The sequence below is a fragment of the Falco naumanni genome, chromosome Z (assembly GCF_017639655.2).
Source record: "Falco naumanni isolate bFalNau1 chromosome Z, bFalNau1.pat, whole genome shotgun sequence".
NCBI lineage: Eukaryota > Metazoa > Chordata > Aves > Falconiformes > Falconidae > Falco > Falco naumanni.
Window position 1 is genome coordinate 74,399,491 of NC_054080.1, and position 18,915 is coordinate 74,418,405.

General features: G+C 43.3%; 1 protein-coding gene across 1 annotated transcript in view; it reads left to right on the forward strand.

Annotated features, from left to right (window-relative positions):
• Positions 1-18,915, forward strand: part of PDZD2 (PDZ domain containing 2) — a 206,213-nt gene that overhangs the window by 163,371 nt on the left and 23,927 nt on the right. Inside the window, 10 exon segments of the mRNA XM_040579769.1 lie at positions 2,889-3,000; positions 4,916-5,064; positions 5,723-5,842; positions 8,359-8,473; positions 10,171-10,244; positions 10,410-10,635; positions 11,665-11,782; positions 14,026-14,158; positions 17,353-17,434; positions 18,231-18,334. Coding sequence (XP_040435703.1) covers positions 2,889-3,000; positions 4,916-5,064; positions 5,723-5,842; positions 8,359-8,473; positions 10,171-10,244; positions 10,410-10,635; positions 11,665-11,782; positions 14,026-14,158; positions 17,353-17,434; positions 18,231-18,334 — 1,233 coding nt within the window.

Sequence of the window (18,915 nt, forward strand, 5' to 3'; positions counted from 1 at the left end):
CAGGATTAGAAAATCCATGTTCTCTGCATTATTTGCAGTGTTAATTCTCATAAATTACAGTGCTGGAGTTTATAATTTATCTAGGAGATGGATTCAATTAAATTGAAAAAGAACTAATTTAAAAGTGAAGTTATTTTACTTTCTGTGTGAGGTAAAGGGGCCTGTGGAGTTCCCTGCCTGCCAGATGCGTTTAAGGTTTAAAGCATGCTGTGCCCCATAAAGCAATAAGTGACTGCACAAATAACTGGAACAACTAGAGTTGTAATAGGTCTTGCAAGAAAACCTCCAAAACTTTTAGAAAGGTTAAAGCTTTTATGGCATCAGCTAGTCTCGAGGGACTAGGAAGAAAGACCTTGTGCAGGGGACCAGGTGGAGCCAGGTTTGCATCAGGTGTTTCACACCTTTCTCTGAAGGGTCTGGTGCTGGCTGCTTTTAGGGACTCGTTGGGCTCATCCTGCCAGCTGCCCGATGGACAGCAGCGTTGGGGTGTTTCACGGTTAAATCTGTAGTGCTGCTTAAGGACAAGTCTGCCATGGCTCTGTTGGGATCAAAGAAGGTGAGGAATTATGCCATGGAGCCTGTGCAGGGTTGCTGTGTGCAGGGGCACGGCCGCTCACGTTGCTGTTCCAACGCAGGGCAGCGGACCTGCTGGTGGACTCGCTTCGCCGGTGCAGGTAGGGCTGGATCTGGCATGCTGCAAGCACCTCAGTCCTAATTCTCGCTGTTTCGCTCCCTAACTGTTGGGTTAAACTTGTCTGTACGCTGCTGGTGCTCCTCGGTGGAGAACGCCGGCGGGCTGCGCGGTGCGGAGCTGGAGGGGCTCGCTGATGGGAAAGGCAGCAGCTTAGCAGCTCCGCAACGGCAGCAGTAAAGCAGTTTGCTTATTAAATTGTATCATTCCCTGTGTGCCGCCTTGTTTTTGTAGATTGGCGATGTCTGCCAAGCTGTTTGTGGTTAAACAATGCAGACTCTCATAATCCTACTCCTCATCTTGCCTAATTAAGGGCCCGGTCGTGCTGGAGCTTTGCCCGAGCGAGGACTCTGAGGGCAGTTCTTCGTTCTGGTGTGGTGCCAGGACCGCGTGTCCCTGATAGTGCCGTTTCCTTTGGAATCAATTGAGATGTCACCATCACTTGATCCTGGAGCTACTTAATGAACTGGCAAAATGGGCTCTATTTTTAGATCTCCCTTCAAACTACTGTGTGTGTTAAAGCTCCCCTTGTCCTTAACGCCAGGACGGCATTGAGCAGGATTTATTGGTTTAGTTTAATAAGAGGCGTACAGAACTGAAATAATAAGCTCCATTTCCTTTGAAAGTGAGGAAAATTAAAATGGCATGGTTAAATCTGGGCAGCCGCCTGAAGACAGTAAAGCGATACGTTCACATGTGGCCAGAAGGTTAAGGTGGAGCTGGGTTTTTCTTCTTGTCCAAGTTACGAGAGAGCCAAAGATTACAGACACACGACTTCAGGGAGTTCTCTCAAGCTTTGTGGATTGGATTTCTAAGTGTTTTCTGAATAGGATAAAAACTCTCGGTGGTTTATTAGACAAGCTCAACAACTTAGAGTACCTACTTTATTGCAAATGCTAGTGTCTTTCTCTACATGTTTATAATTAGTGTCAGAAAAGTATTTTTGCTAATATAAGAAACAGAGGCATAGGTAATTTAGAAGTTTTTACCTCTTATTATAGTCTGAAGCCGAGTTGGATAAAATGTAATTTTAGGAAGCCACTGAGAATGCCTTGAGGCTTTCCCTAGTGTTGGTGTTTGCGCCTGCGTGCCCTTCTGTGGATCATATGTAAGGCTGGAGGTTTTGCTGTCTGTAGGCTCGCAGCCTCCAGGATTACTCTGCGATGAGGTGAAGGAGCAGGGTGCAAAGTTTTAATGGGAGTAGCAATTGTCTCCTGTTTTTCCTCTTGCCCCACTAGATGGAAATATATGTTAATGCAGAATGCATCTGTACTTTGTTTCTGTTGTACAGTCAAAATAAAGAAAAAAACCCCAAAACCCTCCAAATGAAACCCAGATGCCATGTATTAGAAACACAAGGTATACTGAACGGGTCACCCTTGAGCCATGTCAAGGATCGCTGTGTAACGGCACATCTAGGGAAACGTGACTGCTGTAGCTTGGTAGAGGAAGCAGCGAGTGGAGGTGGTTATCACCGGCGTCTTCCACAAGACATGGCTTGGGGAGAGTCTTCATGGGCTTTGCAAAAGGGCAGCTTTGCTCATCCCTGACCGTGTGGGAGCAGGACACGGCATGCTATTATCTATTGTCACCTTATACTGTCACCCACACCTAGGCAAACACAGCAGGTAAAGACTCCTGTATTGCTGCATTTGCTCAGGGGGCTGGGTTACGATTCCACATGTAAACTTAAGTTGAGCATTTTCAGGCCTTTAAGTGCTTAGCTGTATAATCTTCATAAACTTCTGTTAAATTAGCTTTTCATTATACATTGGCATTCAGCTCCAGACACTTAACACTTTTCAAAAAGTGGTTTTCTCTGTGATGACCCTGGACCCTTGCTGAGCTAAACAAACTGCAATAAAAGCTATATTGATATTTAGTTAAAATGCATGTAGAAGCACCTGAACAAGGTGCTGTAGATGCTGCCAACGCTCTGGGGACAGTAGTGTGGTTCCCTGCAGGGGGTCCCTGGCTCTGCTGAGCCATACCTGTACCCATTGGTAAGATTTGCAATAATGTCCAAAGACATTGCTGAAAGTTACTTACAGAAATTTGTGCTGGCTTAATATGATGACATGTTTTGGAAAATAAGATGATGTGCAGTGGAATTTTCTGTCCCTTAGTAAAAATGAGAGAAATTCCATCAACTTTTCTGGTTTACAAGTAAATAATCTTTTCCCCCCACTTTTTTTAGGTGATGGAAACTGAGAAGTCTCAAGATCCAGCTTGTGCAGAAGTGTCCAAAGGAAACAACCAGAGTCCAACTCTGGGAAGTGGCATACTGAAATACAGAAGTCGATCCCAAGGTAAAGCTGTGTTGATAAAAGATAGCAATAGTTGAATTTTTATGTTGTATATTTATTTTAGCTCTCTGAAAGTGAGATAATACTTATTTTCTTTGGAGATCCTATTAGTTTAATTAGGAAGGAAAATTTGAGCCTCCTGAATGGAACTATTTGATGGACAGAAAGATGAAGGAAAATTATGGAAGCTTCTTTTCTTTGCTTTGCTTCATACTTTCTCTCTCTCCCCACCCTGTTTCAACATGCCATCACCAAAATACCCATTATGGCAAATACTCCCCACATTTTCTATTGCTTTGTCCCCAGGTCTTAACAGTAAACCTCTGTGCAGAGCTCAATCACATTCTTTTTCTTACTGCTTTCTGAGGCCACTCCCTCCTGCGTTCACCTTAATTTCCATTTACTCAGATATTTATAGCATCCTCTAGGGAGCTCCTCTGCCTGTAGCCCCTGTGGCTGCGTGTTGGCTGCTCACTGGGGATCCAGCCCTGTTCCTGTGAGCAGTGATGAGTGATGCCCCTGCGCTGTGGGTGAGCTTGGAGCATCCCCCAGCTTGGTCCCAAGGCTGGGCTGCCACGTGGGAGCCGAAGCTGCGTTCAGATAGGCAGAAAAACCAGAAATATAACTGTCCTCCTAGGAAAAGAGAAGGAGAGGTGCCAGGAGGGTCTGGGAGTGAAAGAAGTACTGGGATGCTGGGTCCTGCCAAGATAGCCATCCTAGCTGTGTGCAGCAGTAGCGGTGCCCTGTGTGCCCAGGGAAGGCGAGCTTTAAAACCAGAGTTAATTTCACACCAGATAGCATGGAGTGGATCTAAATTTCATTTTGGAAAGTGAGTACAAATTGTGCCTATGGATGTGGTGGCAAAATTGCTTTAATGCTGAGTGAAAACAAATGGTTGCCCCAGCTCTGTGCTCCATCCCTCTCTGGTACAGGCAGTGCTGCTTGCACAGCCTCCGAGGAAGGAAGAGGTGGCAGAAAATGGGTTTGGGGCTCTCCTGGGCAAATTTGCAGTGGGTCTGCCTCAGCCCATGGCTTGTGAGCTTTGTCCTCAGAGTAAGGACAGGGCAGCGAGGTGAAAGGAAAGCAAAGCTGCTCCTTTCTGTGGCAGCTCCAACTTAACATGGGTTCAAAGTAATCTTAAAACCACGTCATGAAATCCAGCTTGCATGAATTTGGCCTGTCTGTGTCTTGCGTTTTCACCTGTAAAATAGGGGTTAATGTCGCTTCCCTGCATGGTGAGGAAATGGCAAGGATAAATGTGTGGGAACTGCTGTGACCAGGGTCCTGTGGGGACCTTGGAGAAAACTGGAGGAGCCCCGGTGCGAGGACTGGGGTACTCTGCAGCTAATTACAGGATGTCCTTCAAGACAAATAATTCTGTTTCTTACATGAACTCTGCACTCTTCTCCTCTTTAAGACAACTAGGACCATTGCCAGAAGGAAAGAAAATAGCATTTATTTGGCACATTTTTCCTTTTTCCATTCCAGAAAAAATTCCCTCAAAGTGACATGACACCTCCAGAAATGAATACTGCTACAGTGTCAGGTCTTTTAATTTTAAATAAATGAAGCTTGAGAGCTTAGTGCACTGGCAAGTGCCATTGGGTGAGAACAGCTGAATTTCTTTTCTATCCCTGAGCTACCGGCTCAATTATCTTCTGCTTTTCCTTACTACCATGACCGACAGTGCTGAGGAGTTCAGCATCACTGAAAGATCATAGAAAACCTGTGACAGCAGGAGAAGTTTCTAGCAAAGGATGACTAAAACTAGCTTCTGTCTGCCAGGTTGGGAACTGCATAGCGTTGTTCTAAGGCATTGTTTAATCTGGGATTTGCAGGAAGTGATTATTGCATGCTGATGAGAGGATAAAACAGCCCTGAGATGTTTGTGGGGGGGTGTTTCTGTGGTTTTCGCTAGGTGCTGGATCCCGCTTGGAGTCCGTGGGAGAAGACGATGAGCTGACAGTGGAAAATGGTGAATCGAATTACGAAATAGCGGTGAAATATTCCCGGGGTGGAAGAAAGCACTCTCTGCCCCAGCAGCTTGAGTCGGCAGGAGCCAGGCAGGTGGGTGGAAGGGCAGTGCTGGTTCTCAGCACCTCACTGTGCTCAGTCCTTCAAGATCTATCTGGAGCTTGTAGGAGTGAGGGTCGTGAAACAAGGCCATGCAGGTACATCACGGGCACTGAAACCAAGCCTGAACACAAAAATGGGATGTGTTGGCCCCCTATGGAGAACTTCTTTACCCTGAGGATGGTGAAGGAGGTTACTTCTTGCTGTGGCCAGAAGGTCCTAAGGCTGATCTTATGAGTTGCAGTTCTGGAGGTCTGAGGACTCAAACAAAAATTAAATTCTGCTTATCTTTATTTTAATGATTTGATGATGTAGGCTTTTTTTGGGGGGTCTTTTTTCTTTCTTTCTTTCTTTGTTCTTTTTAACAGATAAGGACTTCAGTATATGATGAAGCTACCCTTAATCTTTTTAATTTAGATTGTGACTGCTACATTACAAAATGATCCCACTGTGCGAAATGCAGGAAAATTACTGTGGCAAGATTCACTTTGACTGTAATGAGCTAGGATTTCTTACCTTGAACATGTTTCTCAATGTATCAGGAAGATCCCCCCCTCCTCCTTCCCTGACACATGCAATTTTCCTGGTATGACATCCCAGTGCCTGTGCCAAGCAATCAGAACAACTTCCCTTGTTTGCTGATGTTTGTTAGGACTACCATATCGTGAAGAAATCCACGCGTTCCTTCAGTGCTGCCCAAGTGGAATCTCCATGGAGACTGACCCAGCCGTCCATCATTTCCAACATCGTCCTGATGAAAGGGCAAGGCAAGGTGAGGATTTCTGCATGTGGCTGGTTTCTCACATGTAGCAAGACGGTCTAAGAGATGTTTCTCATACCCAAGCCTTCCAGCAGCCTTCGAGGTAGCCAATAATAACAGTCAGTGATAATAAACAGATCCCATTTTCAAATATAAATGCCCAAGTTACACCTGCAAAATACAGGGGAAACGATGTTTGTTCATGGGCTTGACATGAGGTGGCTTTCATTCTGATTTGGTACATCTGGTCATTACTGAGTTATCAAATATTAATAACGGATCTCTAACTATGTATGTATGCAAAGTTGGTGAGGCTACAGAAGAGTACCTGTTTGCATGCATATTTATGGGCAAGCATATTTTATCTGTGTGGAATGTAAAAAAAAAAAAAAGTAATAAAATCACTGAGTTAAGCATTAAACCCAAAGACAGGTTCTTGAGAGTGCTGAATTCTCTGGGTCAGAGCATCCTCTTTGCTCCCCTCAGTAATTTGTTTGCACATTTGCTAGATACCAGCTGGCTGAATGCTGAGGGGAAACAGACAAGCATTAACTAAGGTGTATATTGTTTTCCCTAATCCAATCCACACTAGTATTGGAGCTATCATTTCCATATGCCAAAAATATGTGTGACTTTTTCTGAAATACTCTTTGAATTCATCAGATGAAAATGTTTCGGACTAAAAAGCCTTGTTTTGACTTTCAAGCTCAAATACAAAACAAATTCCTTGTTGTGCTTTAAGTTTAGCAAAGGGTTAGAAATAATGACTTCTTTGGGTAGATTGACTCATGGTTGCTGTAGCTCTCCTTGTTTTGGGAGCTTCGGGTTTTTTCATAACATTTCCACGTGAATATTACTTCATTTTTCATGTACTTATTGTTTCGACCCTGTTTTTCTCCTAAGAATTAGATTATTTCTCCCTGTGGGACAAGCCACCCTCTCCTGCCTTTCTGCATTTAGTTCCAAAGCATTAGGAAGCAGCTGGGAGTATGTGGACTCTAGTGATCACGAACCACCCCAAACGTTTGGAAGCCCTCCACCCACTTTTTGAGTGGTCACTTCTGTTAGGGGTTGCACTGCGTACAATGTGTGCAGTAGCATTTGCTTTACTGTCTCTGTGCAGACCTGGGACTCGAGAAGTGTTTCCACAGAGTCACCGTGTTGGTGGCTGCGAGCCAAGTGTTTGTTTGCCCGATTTTCCATCTGCAGGTAGATCTGCAAGGGGTGGTTTTCTGCTCTGGGGCAGCAGCGCTTCTCGAAGAAGGTGGGCTAACGTGGGAGCTGCTGTGCTTAGCAGCTGTATTTCTCCCAAGCCACCCCACAGAGCCATGAGGAGAGCTGCTGTGTCTGCAGGGCAGTGCCGGCAGCCTCCTGCCTTGTGTAGTTTGCTTTACGGTTGATAATTGCTCTGTAAACAGTTAGTTGAGTTATTTTGTATGGCACAGGGGAGCTAAGATGCTTCCTTTCTGGAAGTTAGTAATGTCTTATCAAATTACTAGAAGCTTATAACTGTGGTGGTCTACTTTATATTCACAGAGTAAACCAAAAGAGCTGGTTGTTGTATTGCGTTGTAAACACGGTGTTAGTGCCTGCCCTGGCAGCATCCCTCAGCTGGAGAGCACTGCCTGAGGCGCTAGTAATAACCGTGTTTTCAGATCACTGAAGCACAACAGCTTTCCACTTCTTTTGTCCACCTGGTCCGTGACTTTTCTCTTTATTCTGTAAAATGCGTGTACAGCAGTGACAAAAGGAGAAATGGGGGGTGGGGGTGGGTAGGGAAAGCAGGGCAGGATGGATCAAGGAAGTGATTTTGCTGGGAAGTAATTCAGCAGAAGGGGGAGAGGTTCGTTCTGCTGTGCTCATCCGTTCCCTGATCAGCTTCACAAGATGGTCCCACAGCCAGCCGGGGCAGCACAGGGGCAAGAGCTAACAGATGGAGCCCTTGGGAATGTATTGATCTAGATTTATTTAAATACAACGTGGTATATGTCTCCAGAATAATTAAAAATGTACATGTGCATGGCAGCACCCCCACACCAGCCCCCTTCCCGCTACATTCCTGACATTACAGCACTGACCTTATGTCATGTTCTTAAGCTTTTCTTTTTCCTGAGGAAATGCAGGATCTGTGACAGCAGAGAAAACTGCAGTTAATCTTGGATATAGATGTCGGGGTGGGAATCTACTGTCTGTCAATTTAAAAGCAGTGTGTTACAGTTTGTAAAATGAGAATAGGATAACACAAAACCATTGACCCAGTGTTTTAAAAAAAACCAAAAAGTAATCTCAAAATAGCATATTTGCTATTTCAGCTTGAGGTGTCTGCTGCTACTTTTTGGGCTGATGTGTGTTAATATTAGAGTGAAAATAAATGAGGAAATGCAAGCAGAGGGTAAGATGGCAATGCAATTCATCCCAAGCTTTTAGGTTTTCATCTTTCCTTTGTCTTGTATGTTGTGGGCAATCTTTCTCACACAGGTGATAACAGTAAGGTACCTGACGTGCATCTTCTCCTCCCTTTTCTGTAGGGTCTTGGATTCAGCATTGTAGGAGGTCAGGATTCTGCTCGTGGACGCATGGGGATTTTTGTGAAGACTATATTCCCAAATGGAGCAGCAGCTGCTGATGGAAGACTTAAAGAAGGTATGGTAAAGAGAATCCAACTGCACATAAAGGACCACAGTGGGTTGTTATTTCAGTCCAGCAGAAAAATTCAAGTACAGCTTTATTTAGGCACCTGGCCATCAGCAAGAGGCTGTGGAGGATGTAACACACCCTGTTTGTCCATCCTGGGGAAGATCACAGCAGTTAACTTGATTATATTGCATACTGAGAAGGGGAAACTACAGCATGATGGATTTTGCTTTTTTTTTTTTCCCCTTCCTCTTCAGTGAACTTTATTTGCCCAAGCCATAAGCTGCAATTCTTCAGCTGGAGAGGGTCATTGATAGCAGTGAAACATATCTATCCAACCAACATCTGGATTAGAGGTGCTGGTCCAAGAAGGGGTTATACAGACAGACATGCTTGGGAGAGGCTGTTTTGGCACCTTGTGCTTTCTGAGCCTCTTGGTATGATTTTGACATAAATCAACAAGAGTCACAACCAGAAAAAGAGGGTGGATGGCATTGGCAGTAAGATCACCCGGCTAGTTAAAATCAGGATATAGCTGCTTCTCTATTACTGTTTTTCCAGTCTTGGTCTCAGAGTTGGACGTATAGCCTGCTCTCTGTGTTTGCACCCGGGTCCGAGTGCTGTGCCAGACAGACAGACTCCTACGCACTGTTGAAAATACAAAGTGACCACGAGTTTAGAGTGGTGGTTTACAGCTCTTCTGCAGGGGTTGTGTTACTGCTCTCCCACAGAAGGCTGCTCCTCTGTTACTTTTCTCAAGCTGCTCCTGTGTTACTTCTCTCCTTCTCATATCATCATTCCCCTCTTTACATCTCATCACGCTTGTTGTATGTGAGGCAGCTTTTGGTGCCAACTCTCACACTTGCTGCCGGAGGGAAGCTCGCGTCCCTGCAGCATGGGCTGTGCACTCGCCATGGGAAGGCAGTAAGTAGGCAGCTGTCTCATAAACCCAACAAGCCTTTGCAGGTTATTCAGAGCTTGCATACTTCCCCCTCACCACCCGTCCTGGGGGCTAGGAGGGGAGAGGAGGTGTAGATTTGGCTGATGACATTGCCCCATCTAATTTTGCACAGATGCAAGTAAAATTGCAGAAAATGGATCTGGATCATGCTGACACTCCTTTTAATAAAATAAAGGTAGATCAACACAGCTGGGTGTAAGTAGTAAGACCCAGAGCCTGGAAGTAGGTAGAAATGTGACAGGACACGTTTGTTGGGGTGCGAAGGGCATTTACTATTGCAGTGTGTGGCCTACATTCTTCTCCATCCACAGGCATTTAGTAAGAGGACAGTGGATGCAAAGTTCGTTTTCTCTGAACAGGCTTTGGAGTGATGTGCTGTAGTGTTTCGCTTAGATTCTCAGTTCTCCTGTTGATGCTCACAAAGGAAAGGGAATTTGGACTTTGTGTTAGGAGCATCTATTTTCAGACTTTAGTTAAAATCTCTAGCATTTTCAGCTTGTTCGTTAGTATGAGAATACCAAATTAGGGAGCCCTGCTGAAGAACAGTCTTTACTCTGCTAATTCATCACTATTAACTTATAAAGGCATTAGGACAAATGAAAATAAACTGAGAGCAGTAAAAAGCTTTTTACTGAATTGTTAATTGAAATCCTCATAGTAGTGGGTCACCTTATGTATGGGAGATGTTTTTTACATCTCTGTAGACTGTATATTGCTGACTTCATTTTTTCTATCTAATTACCAGGGGATGAAATCCTAGAAGTTAATGGAGAGTCTCTACAAGGACTGACCCATCAGGAGGCCATTCAGAGGTTTAAGGTAACATGGATGTAGTAGAGGAGAGATTCTTGCTCCCCTTCGTCCAGTGCTATTTCATACCTTCAGCTTTGTATTCTTTTGTTGCCACAATTTACAGTATGTGGGTTTATTGGCAAATGTTTGTGTATCGTGTTGCCTTATTGGGGTTCTCTGACATCTCTGCAGCAACTCAAGAAAGGTGTGGTGACCCTGACAGTTCGTACGCGGCTGCGCAGCCCAAGCCTCACACCCTGTGTGACTCCTACCTTGCTGAGCCGCTCCAGCTCCCCCAGCTCCAGTGCTAGTGGTGGTATGCTGGTCCCTGGCCCCGACGAAGCAGACGGTTCCTCCTCCAGCCGCAAAGGACCCGGCCCAAAGGACCGGATCGTCATGGATGTGACACTCAATAAAGGTGAGGGTCCATTGAACAAATCCCTGCTTCTTCAGGGAGTTTTGGGGAATAGACTAGAGACACTAATATCCAGGGCACCCTGTCCTTCTGTTCTTGAACCACAGGATAGGGGAGAAAAACAGCCTCTAAAGCAAAAACTTCTGAAGAGTTCTCCCTTCCATGTTTTGCTGCTCCAGAGTCAGCAGACTCTTGTGGCTACCAGTCACTGTCCATGCTGCTGGAAGAGTCAGGCTGCAAGATACCAGGCAAAATGTGAATTCACCTCTTGGCAGCCCAGATGGCTGTGCCCTTCTGGTAAAGGGCAGCGCTAGGGAAGGCAAAGCCACACAGAGTGCTCAAAATTGCCTAGATGAGCTGTTTGAACTCCTGCCTGAGGGTTGCACTTATCATCAATAATTGCACAAGATAAACGTGGAGCATATGCTATATGTGGTGGGACAAGTATGCTGATTTTAAAGGCTTAAAATGTGCTGATTTTAAAGGTCAGATTAAAAATTTGGAGAGAGAAAATAAGATGTCCAGCAATTCCTGCTTTAGGATTGCTGTTACCTGAAAACAAACAAAGGTGAAATTGGACAGAGGTAATGGCTGAACCAGAGATAACGTCTCACCTTTCTTCACGCAGCTTAGCTGAGGAATGGCATGCAGATATTTAACAAAAGAGAGTAGTGTGGCTGGTAGCATCTTCTGTGCTCATGTTTTTCTACAGTAAAGTGACATCTTTACTGGATTGCTGCCCCTACTCCTTTGTGCCTTGGACCAGATCAGAACTTGTGTGACATTTCCAGGGTGTTCCCACGGCACACAGAAAAGTTGCTGGAAGTGATGGATCTCAGAAAACAGTTGGCATCAGATATTTTCAATCCTAATTTCCACTGTTGGTCTTGGCTTCCTGACTTAGTGCACCTAAGGCCAGCTCTGAAACAATACATGAGTCTTGGTCTCAGATGGGACGTGGGAACACAAACACTTGTGTGTCCTGTGTGATTACAATCTACTACTTTTCTTTGTACTTTTTGTTTTTCACAGAGCCGGGGGTTGGGCTCGGCATTGGTGCCTGTTGTCTCACGCTGGAAAACAGTTCTCCAGGGATATACATTCACAGCCTGGCCCCAGGATCAGTGGCTAAAATGGATGGCAGATTAAGGTTAGTTAAAGCAGAAATGTACTGGTGTGGTTTTACAATAAAATTGATTGAGACTTTGTTTTCACCAATTGGTTGTTGTAGCAGGAAGGGGATTTATGCTTAAGGAGTTCACCAAAAAGAAAACATTTAAATAAAGACATTCCAAAGTGGTATTAAATACCCAGGAAACACCATTCTCTGTGCTGGAAGCAGCACAATCATTAAGGTTTGGGTTGGTCTTTTTTTTAAATTCTGTATACAGAAAGCTGAACCTAATAGCACCCTTTGAGAAAGGGGAGCAGCAAGCGGTACAGCCTCATATCTTTTTATTAGAGCTGCAGCGAGAAACCCCAGACTGGGAGGAAATTTGCAGAGCTCTGCTAAAAGCTCAGTCACCTGAAACTCTCTTAAAAAGAGCTGGGGGAGATGTTCTTGCAGCTGACTGTGCCCATGGCTGCAGCAGCAGTTTTTTGCCCTCACTGTCAGTCTGGCAAGATTGCTGCAGGCTGACCTGCCTGTCTCATTTGTTCCTTCATGGAGTTTGGATGTCGTTAAGGAACCATAAGAAAGAGAAATAATCATTCCTAGGGTTCCTTTGTGCTTTACGTATTATTAAGTGACAGAAAATTATTTGCTGTTCCTGTCCTGGAGGCTTCACTTTTAAAAACTATTGGAGGAAATCTTCCACCTTTCTGCATTCCTGCATAAATGCTGGTGGGCAGTGGGAGCATCCCTTGGGAGGGGAGGCTGTACTGAAGACCCGCTGGGACTGTGTGATCCAGCTGAATGTCTAGCATGAGCACTGGTGCAGAGAGGCTGAGCAAATACCTTACTTTCACATGAGTAGAGTGCCTTTTGTTTCCTTGTTCACCAGGAAAACTGTGATAGAGTAATTTGGTTGTTTTTTATTTTAATAAGGGAAGAAGATAATTTTATGGTGGCATCCTTGCCAAAACCCTTGGAAGTTCCTGCCATATGGAAATGTCTATAGGAGACAGGATTTAATGCTAACTTGCTTTCTTGTAAGACTCTTTGGAAAAGATTGCAGTGCTGGTTGTGCCTATATAACAGCTGTATCGTGTATTAGGTTTAAGTGATTGATTATATCCAGGCATGCTTCCCAGATTTCTAGCTTGCTTCTTTGAGACATTGCTTCTGTTGTCCCATCAGTGGTTTATGGCTCCATAAGCCAAAACTTAGGGGATGGTTTTGATTTTTGGAAAATTTCATTAATCAAATACTGGCTTTGCAATACCAGGAGAGGTTTGAGTCCAGCCTCACCATATCTGAGCTCCCTCTCTCCATCATGTGCCTGTGTAAGTTACTCCATTTGTGTAATTTCTAATAGCTGTGTAAATCTAACAGATGGGCAGGGCAGCAGCATGTTTACACAACCAATGGGTCACCCTTTGCTTTCCTAAGCCTGTACCAGAAGTACAGGTAGGTGAAAGCTGCCACATGCAATTGCCATTTTGCCTTTGGTGTGTGGACTCACACTGCAAAGTCATTTCCATTGTCTCAAGTAGCCCAACATAAATCAGCAGTAGTAGGTTATTTGAGAGTATCTATTTAAAGCAAGTGCTTTAGTAATTATGGAGAATGCTTTAATGATATCCCTAGTTGATGGTCTTTTCTTTTGAATAGTTCCAGATGTCTGAGCACCATGAGCAAGAGTTAAGAAATTGGGAAAACAAAACTAAACAATCTGTGCTTTCCTTTCAGAAGAGGGTTTTGTTGTTGTTGTTGCTTGTGGGTTGGTTTTTTTTTTCCTTTTAATGGGTTCTGTATGTTAATTTGAAGCAAATACAGGCTTATCACGCTCAATTTTTTCCTGGAGTAATTTCATAAACTCGTATCTGAATCGTGAATTTCTTATCGGTATTTGTGTTAAGTAATTCAATATGATAGGAAGAAACACCCCATCTGAATCTAATTTTTCCTCTTCTGTGCTCAGTAAGTATCTGAATGCAGAACTGGAACTGAAATTTGCTTTCACCGTGGTCCAAATGCAGCCAATTTTGTCTGTTGATTTAATAGGGTTTGTAGCACTGACAGTAAGTGCAGAAGGGATCTCTGGACCTCCCTCATGAAGTCAACAGGACTTAAAGCATTCACGTCACTGGGAGCAAGAGCAAAACTGGCTTCTATGCAAGCCAGATCTTTTCCAGGCACTTGTATCTTTGAAAAAGCTTGGCCATCAGTTGAAAGCACACATGTTTTTGTAAAAGACGGTTGTGATTAACTGGCTCAATGTCTCTCTGCAGTCGGGGTGACCAGATCCTGGAGGCAGATTCAGTGAGCCTGCGTCACGCAGCATTAAGTGAAGCCTATGCCATCCTGAGTGAATGTGGTCCAGGTCCAGTCAGCTTAATCATTAGTCGGCACCCCAACCCCAAGGTGAGGAGAAAATGTGCTAGTGTGTCTGGGTGGTTTTCATCTGGCACTGCAATTTGAGTCTTGCTGTCGGGAAAGCGATGAAGAATATTGGATTTTTCTATGGCATGTGTTGTGCAAGAAGTCAGGGTTGTAATGATGCCTTCCAGTTTTGTAAGCGTAGCGATGCTGGACTGTCCCTGCTGCTTTTCACTTAGTCACCCACTGATCAAATGCATTTTTCCTGGAACTACTCAAGTGAAGTGTTCCCATCTTTCTTGGTACCAAGGACTTGGTCTCTGGACCAAATGGCAATGAAATATGGCACAAGTCCTCTTTTAAAAGTTACTTTGCAGTTATTTGTCTTTGAGTAGAATATAATTTAGAGCCAGGAATATAAATATCAACGGATTGAACTGATCAATTGTAATAAAATAGTAGGAACACTGTTTTGAAAAAAGTTAAATCTGTCCAAAGATCAAAGTCCTCCTTCAGGAATTAAAAAGTGAGAATCTGGAATGTACTGCTACTGTGAAATCTGTGCAAGGGCAATTTGGAAATGACGTTGTGTTTACAAAGTATTTTCAGAGTATTTTCAAACAATTTTTAAAAATTGGTGGTAGAAGATAAAAGTCTTTTAACCAAGCTATAGGGAATAACAACTTCTTTTATTTCAATATTTCAAAGAATTTCGTGAGTGTATAAGACCTTCCTGTTTAAACAGGAATGAAGCTGTAAAAATATTTGCATTAGTAGGTCTAGAGAGCTCTGACTTTTAAACTCATAACTACAAATGGAGGCCTTAATAAAGCCATATCTAGGAGAACTCAGGTTTCTTGTTTTATAATTAGTTGCATATTTTCCACTAAATCAAATATACAAACAATAGGCAAATAGGGGTCTACTGCCCACAGTTTATTATCACTGCTGCAAGACCTTGTGCTGCTAAAAAGAAAGAGGCTGTGGTTCTGTTACTTAAAGGTAAGCATGGAGGAGGTAAGAATTGGGCTTGTAGCCTAAGATAACAGTATTTCTAGGGAGTCCGTATGCTGTGCTGAACCAGCCTGATGGTTCAATTTGATTGCATTATTAAAGCATACAGACTTTATGAAGAGTATAAGGAGTATGATGTAAAAACTCCATGGAGAGAAGCCTGCCCTCTCTCCCCTGTCCTTCGTTTTCTTGTGGTGGTGGCTTGAAAGCCAATGAGTGACCTAACCAGGTATCTGCTGAGAAGATGAACTGAGTTAAGCTAATTGCTTGCTATTACTTAGTAACAGAGGGAAACTATTAAGTAGCTCCTATTACGGTTTTCCATAAGTCATATTTAAAATGACAACAAATCCTTTGCCAAGAAATGCTAAGAAAAGCTAAAAGTTGAGCTGCAGAGACCCTAAAGCATTTTTTCCTCCCAGGCAGTTTTGAATCTACAATTCCTCATAGCTGGATCTCTGAAAGAGTATCCATAGGGGGACCCATATTTGTCATTATGTCACTGTTACCCTTTGTCTGACAGCACTGGGGGTTCTAAAGAGGTGTGTGCGTTATTTTATTAGCTCTTCGTAATACCCAGCCTGCAGATTGTAGTTACGAATTACCTTGTCCGTTCCAGTTTGATCTGCCTGAGGCATAGAGGATACTAAAAAAACCAAATTGGCAGAGCTTCCAGAAGTATGGATTTTTGATTAGCTTTAAACAAATTTAAAATAATAATAATAATAATAAAAAATAAACGCAGTCTGCCTAGCACCTAGTTTTACTCCTGGGACATTTTGTACCCAAAGGTTTGTAGAGTACTGGAACGTACACTTAAGGCTTGGTCCATATCCTCTAAGAACTCCCTGTGCCTCAGGAGCCCAGAAGCTTTTGGTTTACTGTAGGGTCATGCCACAGGCTGAAAACAGAGACGTATTTCTACAAAGGCTCATGTTGTTTTGGACATTTTTATACTTAATGTCTCATTTTATGACACAAAAGGTCCACAGTACATTTTGTTGCTGAATATGTTCACTTAGGTGTTTTTATGTACTTCCAAGAGAAATACCACAAAATTTTTTTTTCTTCTTGTTAATCTGAGTGAATGTGGCATTTAAACTATGTTTAAACGGCTGAGTTTGCTTAGGAATCTTTCAAATCTTCACGGTTCAGAAAGATTCAAGTTTCTGGTCTCTATTTATGCTGAATTTTAATTCATGTAAAACAATGTGCATAGCAATTATTTTTGACAGAATTAACTTGCTTTCTGTTTTTAAATATATATTCCTGCAGACTAGCTGTTCCTGTTATAAAATTATGTGGAGTTTTCCAGTAATAAGAGTTAAGTGCATGGCAGTAATTCAGGACAAAATTAGCAAATACGGTAAACCAGTATTTATTCTTAAACCAGAGGAACATTAATTACCAATTACTGACTTAGAGTTTTCTTTTTAAAAGCAAGGAGAAATGAAAATTAAAAAGACAGCTAGTATCGTGGGAAGTCTGGTATTCTTCCGGTAGGTTAAGTGTAGAGTATCTTCTGTTGCTGATGTATGCTTGTACAAAGCAGTCTTTGTCTATTTTAAAGTAATATTTTCTTGATAAATCAATGTACAGCACTTAATTGAGTTAAAATTGTGCTGTAATGGCTTCATTTGATTTCTTTAAGTCTGTTGCTGTTTTATTTGTTTGCATAATGTGGCACTTGGACGTGGTTTTCATTAAGTCAGCAGGCTTCTGCCTCCTGGTTTCTGCGGGAGAGTGGCATGGAGGGAGGAGTCTGAATCAGGGGACCAGGACGTAGGAGCTGTCAACTAGGTCTTAGAATCATAGGATGGTTTGGGTTGGAAGGGACCTTAAAGACCATCTAGTTCCAACCCCCTGCCATGGGCAGGGACACCTTCCACCAGACCAGGCTGCTCAGAGCCCCATCCAGCCTGGCCTTGAACACTTCCAGGGATGGGGCATCCACAGCTGCTCTGGGCAACCTGTTCCACTGTCTCACCACCCTCACAGTAAAGAATTGTTTCCTAATACCTAATCTGAATCTGTCCTCTTTCATCTTAAAACCGTTACCTCTTGCCCTATCACTGCATGCCCTTGTAAAAAGTCCCTGTTCTTTGCTGCATCTTTAAAATAGTAGCATATCTGAAACAAACCATGTATTTGTAGTGGTAAGTGGTCAGAATTTCTTCTTCATTTCACCTACCAGTTTGATCTTTGGTCTTCCACTTCAACTTTAGGTTTCTGAGCAGGAGATGGATGAAGCAATTGCACGTACTACCCACCGAGAGAGCAAAGATGCCAGCTCCTCTCACATCGCAGGTAGCAGCGTGTTCTCTCTTAATATGTGTCCTTTTCCATATGCGGGAATGTTTAAGGATATGCTCCTGGGTTGCCAAAAGGTGGTTGCTCTGTCCCCTCTTCCAAGATGAATGAAAAGCAGAATGGCCCAGCAGGGGAGGAGCAGGAGGAATCGACTCCATCTGTGTACACTTATCCATGTAGATGGCAAAAAAAAAAGAGAGAGAGAAAGTCTTGTGTCCATTTGAAAAAGTCCAGATACTATTACTGGACTATATGTTTTAACTCCATTTTAATCTTTGGGGTCATGTCAAAATGTGTGCTCTGGCATTTGTCTGATGTTTTTGAACTCCAGACTTAACACTTTCTAAAATCTTAGGGATGAAAGAAAACTCTTAGCAATGACAGTGACTGGTAAGGTGATTTTTAGACAGAAATGTTGCATTTGTAATTAGCCTCTTCATATCTGTGTCAGCTAAGACCTTTTTTGAAGTAGACCTTGCCAGTGGCTTATTTGTCTTTCAAAGTTGCACCTAGTCAGCAGCATGCTCCAGCAGGTAAGGAAGACCTGCTCATCTCTTGTTCATAGCTCTGTCCTGGTCCTGACTGGCATGGCATGTAATAATGTTCTGCCTTATCTGAGGGACAGCTTGTGAAATGTTAAAAAAAAAAATCTCACTTTAGGAAAGCAATTCAGATAATAAGTAAGTGGGATTAAATGCGGCCAGCCCCCAGCTCAGAAGGTGAATGAGGAGCTTGTTTGGATATATGGACCACAACCTTAATTTTTGGCATCTAACTAAGCTGTGTTTAACAGGAGCTGTACAAAAAAGTCCATCTCCTAGTGTGAAGGCCAAACAAGGAGAGACCTCATCTCCCCTCAGCTGGACTATGAAACGCTTCCTGGAGCCAGCAAGCCGGGTAAAGGGATTAGATGCAATAATAACAGTCTACTTCAAATTCAGCTTTTAGTGAAGCTCTTAGTTGATCAAGGACTTCAAAACCAAACCTTTATACTCCTTCTCTGTCACATGGGCTCAATAAAAGGGTTTGTTTCTTACATCATGTTTTAAATCATGACAGCAGCAAGCTTCTGTTCGTCTGTGTGGCTACAGCCTTTGGGAGCAATGTGCGAAGCACGCCAGTGAAGGCTGTGGGTTCCCACCTCCTGCCACCTTGAAGGCACCCCTGCTTTGTTTGGGACAGAGATGAAGTTAGCAGGAGAGACCTGAGCCTCTGGGCAGAAGGCTGGGGGCTTGTTCTCTCTGTATAACCATTGCAGTGGAAAAATCTCTGGCATTCCTGGGAAAGCCAAAGCAGCTGTGCAGACTGTGTCCAGAGGTACAAACCCTTCCCTTCGCTTAGTGCAGAAGGTGTATAAAGGCAATTACACAACTGAATGGTTTCATCCCTTGTTTCTGCATTGAGCCACACTTGCATAGTAGCGGGATTTGGATTCCCTTTTTATTTATTATACTGGCTAAAACTGTATTGATGTACAG